The 14,024-nt window shown below is 41.2% G+C and overlaps 1 protein-coding gene across 1 annotated transcript in view; it reads right to left on the bottom strand.

The window, feature by feature from the left end:
* Positions 1–2,788: 2,788 nt before the first annotated feature.
* TEC (tec protein tyrosine kinase) overlaps positions 2,789–14,024 on the bottom strand; it is a 71,842-nt gene continuing 60,606 nt past the window's right edge. Inside the window, exons 11-18 of the mRNA XM_066631647.1 lie at positions 13,764–13,897; positions 11,694–11,768; positions 11,019–11,190; positions 9,606–9,822; positions 8,848–8,912; positions 7,141–7,259; positions 5,659–5,816; positions 2,789–4,285 (exon numbers count right to left, since the gene is read on the bottom strand). Coding sequence (XP_066487744.1) covers positions 4,214–4,285; positions 5,659–5,816; positions 7,141–7,259; positions 8,848–8,912; positions 9,606–9,822; positions 11,019–11,190; positions 11,694–11,768; positions 13,764–13,897 — 1,012 coding nt within the window. The 3' untranslated portion in view covers positions 2,789–4,213. The remainder of the gene's footprint in view (positions 4,286–5,658; positions 5,817–7,140; positions 7,260–8,847; positions 8,913–9,605; positions 9,823–11,018; positions 11,191–11,693; positions 11,769–13,763; positions 13,898–14,024) is intronic.

Here is a 14,024-nt window from a genome sequence, read left to right as displayed (position 1 = left end):
TGGGTTACCTTTTTCTGTACTGTTGTGTAAACTGGAAAGTGTGAGTACAGGTGGGCCCCCATATCCATGGATCCAGACCCCCCTTCAGATGCCCATTACATTATTTTTTGTGTGTGTAGCCATGCTGGAATGTGGGTGTTTCTTGCTTCAGTGAATAACCAAGCATGCAAGCAACCAGCCTGCATGCTAGATGGTGATTAACAGGAAGCAAGACAATTCCTGCTTTCTGTTAGTGTCTCTGGAGCATGCAGGCTTATTGCCTGCACGTTCAGTTCTTCAGAAAGCTGCGTTTCCGGTGTGGTTATTTAAAAAATAAGGTAATGTAATGAGGGCTTAAGGGCAGTTATTTTCATAGCATTCCCCCATATCTGCAGTTTCTGTATCCAGGGGGAGGCTTGAAGGATCCGCCGTGGAGATGGGGGCCCACCTGTATCTTCAACCAGAATAATGGAGTACAAAAAGCTTTGCCTTAGAATGAGGTTATATCAGTAAGTACTATCTGGATTGCATGTACTATACTCAACTCTGAGCCAACTTTTCAGTATCCATGATTCATTACTGAGTCCCAAAACCCATGGGGAGAAAAAATTGTAAGCAAAAATCCTTTCAGACATGGTAGCATTATTGTTGGAAAAAGTATAGGCCTGACTAATTTTCAGTCTGGTCTTCCTCAATGAGACCTGACTTTGGCACTAGTGCATAGCCAGACATCACTACCTAAGCACTAGAGCATAGAATCATCTGGGCATCCTGTACCCTTCCTGATTTGTGTGTGGATTACCAGGAGGGATATTTGAGGTCCTGATATATCCCTAATTAGATCATTGGATGACATATACCAGGGCCAAGTGAATCAGGCTATGCGCTTCAAAATATTACATTTACTATTTTTTTTAGCGGACTCGTATAGCTTTTAGAAGCAATTTGTTAATGACTAACTTTTCCTTCACTGTAGTGTACTGATAGGAAAAATGCCATTAAAATGAGCTTTGTAGGTTATAGCATATTGCAGTCAAATATTTTAAATTCATTCAATTTTTGGGGGGGCAAAATTGAATTGAGGTTGTGGTAAACTTAGCTCTATTCCTTCAAGGTTTGTTAGATTAATTCTACAAGGCACGTTAGTGCAAGATGCTCTTTCTTTGTTTTAAATAAGACCCAGTTAATTCTTTTTTGTAGAATAGCGTGGTACTTTTGGCTGTTTAGGTACAACATTTGTTCATGAAAGAAAGACTTGAGGTTAAGAATCTTATCTGCTCAGCACTGGCACCTGTAATGAAATAAGTTGTATAAAATGCTTATTGATGAAACATAGTTGTGTGTTCAGGGAAATTTTAGCATCATTCAAAGAAGAAATTTGTGTCTCTTCGAGTCAAATATTGTACAATGTATTTGAATAAAGTTAATTATTTAAATGTTAAATTTCTGATTAAAAATTGTATCAATATTTTCAAAAATAAATATATGGTTTTGATAAACCACGTGTATCCCCTTTTTATTATTCATATTTAACGTTCTTGGGATTTGGAATATTTCCCAGTGACTGGAGTTGGACCAGCCGGGGAACTAGTAATAATGAAATTGCATAGAATTGAAGTCTCATACTTCCTACTCTTCCTCTTTCAAAATAAATATCCCCTTCCATATGAAACCTCCCTGAGATAGTGCGGATGATTTGTTTTGAATACCTAGCATTCCAAGTGCATCCTCTAGTGATACCTACAGCAAAGCTGCTTCTGCAATGACTGCACTTATGAGTGTGCTACAGCCCCACAGAATGCAATAGTGGATATAGAACTGGGTTTCCCAAGAATCTTGATTTTGTTACAAATATTCCAGCCCTTTTGCCTGGTGAGGGCAGATAGATTTGAATGGGGGTAGAGAATGCCTCCAAATAGCTAATTAGGAATGTGGCTGGGAGAAGAGGCATTTTCCTGGGTATAAACTAAGGAGTTGGGATTTGTATAGGATCTTATAAATTAATCTTGGGTATACGGATTATGGATATTGGATAAATTTCTAGACATTAGGTGAATGTTCTCAAAATATACTATAGAGTTAAACCCGACTCAGGAAGCTTGTATAACTAGTGAAGTCTACTCTAGTGAAATCTTAGACTAAAACCAAGTAACACAGACCATTTTAAAAGTCACACTCACAACAGGGAGGTCTAATTCTAAGGAAAAAAAATGAGTAAAGGATACCAAGCCCTCCTTATACCTATTGCTTACTTTCCTGCAAATTCTTCCCACCTGGATTTACTTCTAGTATGGGCCCAGCTTACTGTGGTGGGAGGACCAACTATGCATCCCCTCACCTCATCCCCAACCACAAAACCCATCTGCTGAGGAGTGTCTGTCCATCTCCTTGCTTCCACTGCTTCTCTTCCTACTCATTAGTTTGGAAAATGGGACAGACGGGAAGAAGAAATGTGGAAAGGAGAAATTTGCTGAGCTAGAAGGTTGGATGATGATACATCAGCAAAGGGGTACAGCATTTAGCATGCTGTATCTGGACCAACCCTGACCACTTTTGATCCTTAGAATGGGGTACTCTATTGCATATGATGGGACCAGACCTGCAGTTACTTTACCACATGTGATCGAGAATGCCCTGTGATATGCTCAAGAATAGTACAGTGCAGTGGACTACAGGAACAGCGAAATAATTTGAGGCAACCTAATAAGTGTCACTAAAGCTTAAATTATGTTACAGATACCCAGAAACAAGTCAGTAGCACAGCCTTTAAAACCAGGATTTCAGATGACAGCATGTTTTTATTAAGACACTATTGTATAATGTTTCATCATTAGGCTTGTTGGGTGCTTTTTCCATGTGCAAAATAACAGCAAAACTAAACATTCCAATCTATAATAAAACATGGCATATGTTTTCTTTCCCCTACAGGTGCTAAATAACAAACAACCTGCAATACACAATAAGGACTCAGTCAATTATGCTTTCAAAGCTTTCAGGAAAAACAATTTCTATTTCATATAAATACATGTGTGCAGTGTATATTTACAGTACGTATGCTATAAATTATTCTATGAATACTGTGTTAAAGCCCATCCTAGGCTTGTTTGCTTCCTTTCTTTATTTGATAATCTATAGGTAAGTTACACCAGTTTGTCACTTAGAAGATTTTGTGTTATTTCACCTTTTTCTCTATAGAGCTTGAAGCAACTGTGGATGGTTTCTCTGTCCTAACCACCACCCTGTGAGGTAGGTTAGGCTAAGAGATGGTAATTGGGCAAGTCTCCTTATGAGCTTTGTAGCCAAGCAGGAATTTGAACCCAACTTTTCCCAGCATAATGCTACTTATGTACAATTTTTGCTATGCTCCTTTTCCTTTAGCTGCTCTGTCAGCCATGTCCCACAGTGCACGAAGAAACAATACAACTGACCTTTAAGTTTGGTAGTCACCAGTTATAAACTCTGTTAGAAGACAGAAGTAAGATCCTTAGGGCCCAATCCTACTCAATTTCTCAGCACTAGTGCAGCTTTAATACAGCCCTGAAGGGAATAAATGTTTCCTTACCTTGAGGAAGCCTCTGTGACTTGTTGCCCCGCACCACAGGATGCAATGCACACCCCACTGACATGACTGCATCAGAGCTGGAAAGCTGGATAGGATTGGGCCCTCAGTATTGAAGGGAGCGGTTCAGAGCCAGTGGTCTGTAGATGCTGAACAGTACTCACCACTAAGAGGGAGAACACTCTTAAGCTCACAAGCTAGCAACAATATTTATAGCTTTCACCAGCCACTGTGATGTTCTGAGTTTTCAGGAACACCACAAACCACTGCTGTGGTAGTAATTAGCCCCAAGAGTTGCTTTAAGTATCATTCTTCAACAGTAAGGACTATTTACTATAAGTGAGAAAAAACGTGGGTATAATTCATAGTTGCTTGCTAGACTGTAACTTTCAGGCTCAGAGGTCCAGCCTCTGCCTCCACCTATAGATCCAAGCTTTTCATCTTAGCAGTCTGCACAGATGCCCAGTTAAGTGTGCGTGTTGCTTAAATGGTTGAACAAACTAAGGCTGTCTTGGTAAAACTCTTACAGATGCCAAGAAAGTGGTGTGTGCTGTTGCCTTGTTCCTGTGTGGTCCTTGCAAGCAGCATCCAAATCCAGCCCTTTAACAGGAGCACAGCAGCATCTCTGAAATGCTGTCTCTTTACCATGTACTTCAGTGGCTCTGCCATTTCTTCTCAGGAAGCGTCCTCTGCTATAGCATCAATCATCTGCAGCAGCTGCTGAAATGTAGGACGTCCTTCTGGTTTCTAGAAAAATCAAGTATATTTTTATAATGATTATGAAACTCCCATTAAAATGATTTTTTAAACTGAAATATTAACAAAAAAAGTAGGCAAAAATGCACAGGCAGTAATATTTTTTCCCCATTAAACTTCATTTACTGCTCAAGAAATCATGATCAACTGAAGAAAGTAATGATGGAATTGAGAGCAATTTAATATTTTTTATAAGACCTTTAAGACAGCTCTCAACATCCTGGAAGGAAAGTTAAGTAGGCAAACTGCATTGTCTCATGCAAAAAAATTGCTTACTATTCATCAGTATTACCAAATCACATGGCCCATCTTCCACCTGTTGAAAGAAAATTCCTTAACCCCTTAAAGCATTTTTTGTAGACAGAACTGTATTGGCACATTGCGGAAGATCTGTGTATGCCAAGGAGTTAGTGGTCTGCACAGTTTCTTCCTAATTGTCAGTCTGTTCATCCACTATTAGGTTAATATTTAAGTAAAAGTTCTGAGTCATGCTTCATTAGTTTGCACATGTTAGTAAGGATGCCTCCCTTGCCTTATATCAGGAGATGTTCTGGGTGCTAAGCCAAGGTCACACACCTGGATGAGGCAAAATCTCAGGGGATTGTGTCAGCTTTCTTATTCCTCATGAAACTGTATAAAAGGAGTCTTGGGAGGTTATTCACTATGCATCAAGCGTGGCATGTGGTCAGCTGCAGAGGGGCCACATGCAAACTTATTCATGAGAAGCACATATCCAGTAGAAGTGCCACTTCTACTTGGAGGGACACAAGAATTCTGTATTGTGTTTTGTCTCTTTGAGGAAATTGTGGCTCATGCAAGGTAATAAATCCCAGCTTCTGTTATTCTCCCATTGGTCTGTTCCTTCTCTCTGTATCAGGAAAGAACCTTTGCCCTTCTGGCAATACAGTAACTAATAAAGTTCAATATCTCTTTCTGTCATCTGCTGAATTAACAGATGCTTCAAGAACAGCCTTTTTCTTTTCTCTCTTAGCTTTTTGATAGCATCCACCTCAAACATGTCTCTAAAATGATTTCATTTCATTTGGATGGCCTCTGAACAGCCTTGCAGAGTCCAGATTTGGGGCTTTAGATTTCTCAGTTCAGATTTAAAATGCATTATGGTTTGTCTCCCTTATTTGTTTTCCTTTACTGCTTTTATATCTCGTATGTTCTCTCTATCTTGATACTTAATTGTTCCAGTGCTCTGAAAAAAAGACTACACTAAGGAGTCCCTATTGATTGTGAGACTCTTTAGCAAACAAAACCAATCTATTACCGTAATTCACAATGGCAGTTAGTAGCTATGGCTAAACTAAACTTTAGAAGTGTCTGCAACTATGTCACTGAAGTGTAAAGTACCATACCTCTTGCCAACACATCATCATCACATCATAAACATTCTTAGAGGCAATCTTTGGTCGAAACAGACGATGTCCTTGGCTAATCATAGTCACCACTTCATAGTTGGTGTTTGTCTCAAAGGGCATTTTGCCCTCAGTAAATACTTCCCACATGAGAACACCTGAAAGATTAATACACAAAACACAAATCATAATTAGAGGGGGGGACAGCCCTGAGCCAGAACATCCAACATTTATATTCTGGAATGGTAGATAAATCCATTAATACAAAATATGTCCCAATGAGCAAGGACCAGCAACAAAACGTTGCAGTATGACTTCAGCCCCTATGAGATGGCTCCAACCATTGGAGTGGGGCTCAGGAGGGAAGGAAAGAAAAAAATGAACTTTTCTCTCTCCCACCCCCTGGTTGTGCTCTATTATATAGTGCTAATGACCTTGGGTTTAAGGCTGGGTGCTTTAATTTATATGCTGTGTTTGTGTAAGGAGGAATTTTCTGGAAAATGGGAAAAGAAAATCCACAGAGGGAAAGAGAGGTTTTTAACCCTGTAGAATATACACTTAACACCAATTACTGTCTCAAAAATGCTACAAAGTCAGTGACCCGACTTACTAGAGTCACGGCACCCCTGCAGCCTCTTCTTCCTTGCTCAGCTGGGCACCACCATCTTGGATGTCACAAATCTCATGAGTTCCAAGATGGCAACATGCAAAATTCTGCCAGATTTTGCCAGATTCAAGATGGCGCCGTCTGGGAGAATTGGTAGGAGGGGCCATCACAGACATCCCACGGCATCTCTGTGATGCACCATAACCCCCTTAAGGCATTGCAATGCACACTTTGGGAACCACTGCTATAAGCTGCTGATGCTCAAGCAATTCCATTTTCCCAAACCATCAACTGACACCCAAAGCATTCTGTAGTTCACCTGTCATCAACATTCTGTAGCTGAGAACTGAACCTTACATAAGAACAGCCCTGCTGGATCAGGCCAAAGGCCCATCTAGTCCAGCTTCCTGTATCTCACAGCGGCCCACCAAATGCCCCAGGGAGCACACCTGATAACAAGAGACCTCATCCTGGTGCCCTCCCTTACATCTGGCATTCTGACATAACCCATTTCTAAAATCAGGAGGTTGCGCATACACATCATGGCTTGTAACCCATGATGGATTTTTCCTTTTCAGGAAAAACCTTTTCAGGACATTTGCAGAGCTTTAAATAGAGTTTCTTTTGATTTAGAATCTAATCTACTTCTGTTTATAAGTCCTTCCCCACTGCCCACACCAATAAACACCACAATAAAGTTAAATTCAGGATTCTTTGGCTGTTTGAAATGTTCACATTTTGCAGTTTTGAATGTTGTTCTAGAACAACGTAAATTATTACTGTCACAAGTGGATAATTTGAAGAGGTCTATGTCTATGAGACTGGGAATTTCAGAAAAATTCATTCCCTTTCGTCTTCTTTTTTAAACCACCTACCAAAAGACCAGACATCTGACTTGCTGCTGAATCGGCTATAATTAAACACCTCTGGGGGGCACCATTTCACAGGAAATTTAGCACCTGAAGAGCTTGTGTACTGGTCATCAAGTACATACCTACAAAAGAAAATAGTATGGTTTTTCTAGTCTGACATCAGTCCTTTTTACCAATTATTGTTCATATCACCACCTAATGGCCACTTGCTGTAAGTTCCACAAACATAAATTAGGGATCAAATTAGATGTGGGGAGAAAAAGTGTGCATGTGTCAAAAAATGGGACAGAACCACAGAGGGGGTTGAAGGGCATTAAAATTTTGCCCCCACGATGGTTTTGATCCCAAATGCATCCTCTTCACATGTTATTTTATACAGAAAAAAAAATGTTGAAATCCAATATGTTTCTATAAAATTGGTTTTTTTCATATAAAAATAGCACATGTGGGGATGCAACAGGAATTGGAATCATGATGGAGGAAAGTTCTAAGCATTCCTAACTCCCATTGCAGTTTTGCCCCATTTTAATCCCTCCCCACCACTTTTTAAAAAAACAAGTCATCATTCCATCTTATACATCCCACACGTCTAGTTTAACCCTGAGAAAATACAATCCAGAATCATATGCATTTACAAGGATAAATTTCAAATATAGACTGCTTCAAAAAATGTACACATTTTAATGAGCTTTAATTCATACATATTCATTGTAGAAAACCTGCCACACTTGAACATCTAAGGGAAGTAATTGTGTGGAACCATCCCTTATCACCAATGTCATCAGCAGTATGTAGAATGCCAATGGGGAACATTTTGAGCACTTGGTCTAATTCATTAACTAACTAATCAGCTGGGTCAAGCAACTGCTTCCATGTACACTACATGCAGTGTATGTGTGTGTATCGTCTGGGAATCGGGGGCCATCAGTGCTGGCCGCTTGGCACAGAGGACGCCGCTTAGCAGCAAGGGAGAGGCTTCCAGGGTGGAGACAGAGGCCCTTCTCAGGAGCAAAAGGAGAAACACAAGTAGTCACAGCCAGGCAAGGGGGTTAAACCACCTGGATTCCTCTTCCTGCCTTCTCCTTCCAGGGACCACAGGCAGCCACCCTCACAAGGTGGATGCCTACCCTCTTCCGAGCACCTTATTGGCTGCTGGGGAAATCTATATACAGGCACCTCTGTTCTTCACCTCACCCCTTCCTGCCCTTGCTCCTGTGTAAGTGATGCTCCCTTTCACAGGCCCTGATCCTGGAGGGAGCCTCCTCTCCATGCCTGGTTGTCCTGGAAGGTTGCTGAGGCTGCAGCTGCGTGGCCAAAGTGTCGGCCAGTTACCTGGAGGGAGTAGGGCCGTTTGTAACCCAGGCTCCTCGCAGTGGATCTGGGGATGGTTGCTATTGTCAGGCACCAATCGCATCAGACAGCCAAGCTTCTGTCAGCAACAGCTGCACTGCTGCTTTTGTGTGTGTGTGGGGGGGGGGGTGCTGTGGCCTAGTCAGGCCATGGAAAAGACCACTGGCTGTCAAGGGTTCCGCAGGCTGTTCTGCAGAGGCTGGAGGTGAGGACCGCCCTGGACAGTATGAATTATTTTAGTATATTTGTGAATTATAGCATAATAAATTTGACACTATAAAGTGTGTGTACATTTTCTTGAAACACCCCGTATAAATGCCAATGCAAAAGTCATAAGAAGGCTATAAAATTGACCAATACCTTGTCATTCCAAAGTCAGACACTTTCACCACACCTGACTCACTCACTAAGCAGTTCCTAGCAGCCTGAAAGATGAATCATCATTTTTATTGTTTTCAATGTGACATCCACACAAGAACATGCATCACTTAAATCCTGACAATTGCACATGTGCAGAAGCGGCCCTTGCATAATGGAATCTGAATCCACTGCCTCAGGTGGCTTAGTCTGGGTGACACTGACAGCAGTAGAACTAGAGATGAATCTTTTCAAGAGGCAAGGAGTTGTGTTAGATGCTTTATAGTTTTCTATAGACTTAACAGACTTTGAAGTTAACACTTTTATTGTGACAAACGTTTTTGCAGGCCACTGCCCATGTTGTCAACTACATAAAGTGATCACAAGTGGGTGGCTATACACCACTTAAGTACTGAGGAGAGGAAGAAAAAAGATGTAGGTGTTTTTTCTAAACAAAACTTCCACAATTAAGCAATAGGACTATGTTCTTGTTCTGCTCCTGTTAACTTCAACAGAGCTAATTCAGACAAACACCAAAATGTCTTTAGATAGTCCTACAATTTTTCAAAATCGTTGCAAGGACAAATATTTCATTGAATTTAACAAGAGTTTTCTGAAAAATAGATATTTCACAGTTCGGTCTGCTATCTCTATTGTAAATTACAGTAAGAAACAAAATAACCCCACCCCCACACCGCTGCCTTTGCTTGCATTTCTATTTATTGTTTAATCAGAAATCAATTTGTAAACCAGTTATTTACCAGATCTCTGTGAATAAAGCTATTTCTTTCTAGATACTCCATTCCTTCACAGACATCCTGACACATTGTCAGCAGGTGGTCTTTAGTAAAATGTCCACGCCTTTGTCGAAGATAGTTCAGAAGGCAGCCATGCTCCATGAACTCTGTCACGATGTAAATAGGTCTTTGCTGAGTACAGACTCCATATAACTGGACTAACTTAGGATGGGTTAACTTCCTGAAAGGAGTTAAAAATACACATACTGCTATAATTTCAGAAATTATATAGATATAATCAAATAATTGACTACACTGACGATTTTTTAAAAATGCTTAATATTGTACATGAGGAAGCAAGAAGGTACAGCAAAGAAATGTAGAAGTACAGGCATGCCCCCGTATCTGTGGGGGTTCCGTCCCATGAGGTTACATGAAACCGCAATAAGGAAGAACACCTTCCGCCCCCATCCTCCAGAGTCAAGGGGAGCTCTGCTCCCCTCATCTCCAGAGGGGTCTCTGAGCCCAGCAGAGGTCAATGATGCTCATCCACAGCCTCTTCCAGGCTCAGAGTGAGCCTGACAGTTAAAAAACACAACTTCCAGTTTCTCCGAAGGTCCAGGGAAGCTCCCTTCACCCCTGGAATGGGCATTCATGGGGGGAGGCAGACCCAATCCACAGGTAAGTGATAACCTCTTTACTTAGCTCCTATAACACAGACCAAAACACATTTTGCCGTCTTAAAAATTAGACCTCCTCCTGGGTTTAGTTTAAAAATTAGTCCTGTTTCTGGGTATAATTTGGATGCAGATTCCAAAAATGGCATCATTTTTGCCCGATCACATCTAGTTCTGGAGATACAGCATAGCCTCATTAGTGAATGATTCAAGCAGCTTCCTCATGAGGAAGCCTACACCATGGCTTCCTCACAAGGAAGCTGCTTAAACTATTCACTAACAAGGCTATGCCCTATCTCTGAAATTAGATGGGGCAAAACAGATGCAATTTTTAGAATAAGCACCTCAAATTCATATAAAAGCACCATAAATTTAAAAAAAAAAATTTCTGACCGGCAATTTCACAGGCCTGAGTAATCATGACTTACTTTATTACCATCTAACAAAATTCAACCTATTAAAGTCACAGCAGAATTGAAAAACCCAATCTAAACAATGCCTTCCTGATAAAAAGTTCTCAGAAGTGTGTTTACATCATGGTAGATGAAGCTAAAAATGAATACCTGAAGGCTCTCCCCAAGAAGCAGATTTCATCACATAGCTATCATAGAAATGGCCCTGTGTGTGGCGTTTCTAAGGAGAGACAGAGCATGACTGCATCATGAAGAGCATGGAGAAACCTGATGGGAGATGATGCACTTGGGGCCCCAGGCTGACTAGAGTTTTAAAATTAATGGCTACCACCTCCCCAGTTACTTACATCATCACTTTAGCTTCCTCTATGAAGTCCTCCTCATACATTGCACCTTCGCGGATTGCTTTGATGGCCACTTTATACTGTGCCCTCCATTTCCCAAGACGCACCACTCCAAAGAGCCCACTGCCCAATTCTCTCATAAACGTGAGTTCTGCAGGATTAATTTCCCACTTATCTGTTAAGAGAGTAACACACCATACAGATGTATCCAATAACGCAAGTTGTTCTAAGCCCACAACATAAAATATACCAAGCATATAGCCCTGTTCTTTTAAAAAAAAACATCATAAGAATACTCTATCTCCTCTTAAAACCAGTATACTGTCCAACCACCTTGCAGATTCTCTCTTCCTCATAACACTTTTCCTACAAAATTAATTGGCAAGATCTTCAATTTAATAATCCTTTTAAAAAAATTTTAAATTTAAAAATTTTTTAAGATACCCTTTTTATCTCACAGCTCCCAATCTTCTAATATACAAAAAGTTTCTAAAGAGAAATTTTATAAAGCAACAACTGTATAGATTTTGAATCCAATTCACCTAAAGCAACATCTCTCATATCTAAAGCAATCCAACAGCAGAAAGGTGAGAGGCAAATGCATTGCCAAATTTTAGTTCATCACTTTAGATCTACAAAATCTCATTTTTCCTAGAAAAATATATCACATAAACATACCATAACTGAATCCTGCAGTAGTTGGTGAGGGTTTTGTTGCTGGAGTCACTGGGTATCGTAACCTTGTTACAAGACCTAAAAGTCAGAGAAAATTACAAGAAGAATAGTCTACATTAGAAATGTGGACAAGTAATCCAGTTTTTCTGCAAGATTAAGCTGCAAGTCATTTACCTGGTAAAAACATCCAAGGAAATAAATGGGCCTTCTTTGCCAATAATGTGGCTTCAGTTGTTTAGAAAATGTTCCTTCACACAGACACAATTAAATTTCTAGAACTCACAGCCATGGAACTGATGATAGCTAATTGATAAGCTTGATTCAAATACAGGCTAAACCAATCAATGAAAGCCAGAAATATCACTGGCTGTTAAGGAAAGGGAGTTGACTAAAATCTTTTTACTGCATAAATCTTCAAATAACAGACAGAAACAGGAATGTGTCCAACAGTACATAGAGAACAGTAGCATGCCCAATACAGTAAAAAGCATCTGTCACAAATTCAGGATGGGTTGCTGTCAGAAAAAAGAGAATGGGATGAAAGATAGCTGGCTATGATCTAGTGAGGCTTTCCTTGTCTTCCTAAGACAGAGGTTCCCAAAGTCCTACTCGGACTTTGGTACTGCAGGTAAATAGTTGTGGGGGCAGGGATTTGTCCCGATGGTGCCGCAACGATCATGGCACCACAGGAACATAGGGGCTTTTCCCATTACCTGGGCAGTTGAGCTGGTCTCAGGGAGGGTTCAGGAGGCCCACAGCCCCCTCTGCAGGCCTTCCCAATGTTTGAAATTGCTCTGCTAGGGGATTGGAGTGCACTTCCGGTTTTTGAACACAATTCGGAAGTGTGTTCCAATTCCCAAATAAAGTTATTTCAAACATTGGGGAGGCTCGCAGAGGGGGCTGTGGTCCTCCTGAACTCTTCCGGAGGCCGGCTGACCCCCCCCCCCAGGTAAGGGGGAAAGCCCCTTGGTTCCCACAGCACCACAATCGCTGTAGCGCCATTGGGACGCCCATTACGGGGCCACTCCCCTTAAGGGGAAATGGCCCAGTTTTGGTTCCCAATGGTGGGTTGTGACCCACCACTTTGATAACTTAAGGCAGTGGTTCCAATCTAGTTCAGTGGTTCTCAACAGTTTTAGAGGCTCTAGAGGCTGCTGCCTTATTTATAAATGCCAAGGGGTGTGGCTATAATGGGGATTGGGCAGCAATGCTCCTCCCAAGAGGAGCATTAACCAAGTTAATTAACCAAGTTAATCTTGTTTAACCCTTGAGACCCACATTGCCTAACCTGCCCTGTCAGTTTCACGAACCACCATAAATTGGGTCATGACCCACAGTTTGTGTCAGGTCAGCAGGGGAGGATAGCCCTTGCTTTCCTGATAGCAGAATGGCACGGAAGCATAGGGAGATAGCAAAAGAAGCAGGCGATCCCAAACAGAGCCAAAGAAGCTTGGCTTCTTTGACACAGGCTTGTTTGTTGCAGAAGCATGTATTGGTAAAATGAGCATGCAGAAGAGTAGTCAGTCAAACGGTCCAGAAGTCAGGGATACAGCAGGTCACAGTCACGAGAAGGCAGTCCAAAATCAGTACACAAACCAGCAGCACGGCACACAGAAACTCCACCACAACAACCCACACCTTGGTGTCTGTGCTTGCCCCATATATACTGGGGCCAGCCAATCAGAGTAGGGTGACATCATAGTCACAAGAAAGTCTTGTGACCCACTCTGATTGGCTGTCCAGTGGTGCATTGCACCACTCCACCATAGCCTACGTGACTCTGCACAAATTTTCCCAGAGTCACGTGACTCCCACCTGCAACAGGTGCAGCTGATTGCATCAGCAGTGCTGACTTGCTGATTGCTTCACATCAGGCCCAGATATCAGGACCTCCTGCCACAGCCTGGCTAATAACAATCTCAAACCTGGGATGCCAAAAACCTGACAGTTTGACAACCACTGATCTAGTTTGTTAAGCAACACACCTTCAGGCAATTTATTTTATTTGATAGATTTATATTCTGCCTTTCTCCCACAACTGTGGGAAGTGATAAGAAACTCAGACTTATTTACCTGCAGCATTGTGTTTATGATATTCAATTAACTCTGGAATTGAGTCAAAGAGATGTTTCTCTGCCAGGTAGTACTGCTTTTGTGATGTCATTGTTTCTTTTATATGATAGTGTCTTATTCCAGATGACCCTTCTCTAAAAAATAAAAACAAAAAATAATTACAACATGGTAATGTGTGTGTGCTTTTTACACTGGAAAAAGTTGTGTTACATATCTAAGTTATGAGTTTCAGTTTCAATTTATTTGCTTAAAACCATAGGT

The sequence above is a fragment of the Tiliqua scincoides genome, chromosome 6 (genome assembly GCF_035046505.1).
Source record: "Tiliqua scincoides isolate rTilSci1 chromosome 6, rTilSci1.hap2, whole genome shotgun sequence".
Classification (NCBI taxonomy): Eukaryota; Metazoa; Chordata; class Lepidosauria; order Squamata; family Scincidae; genus Tiliqua; species Tiliqua scincoides.
Note: the sequence above shows the minus strand (reverse complement) of the source record. Positions and strands in the feature narration are given on the sequence as shown.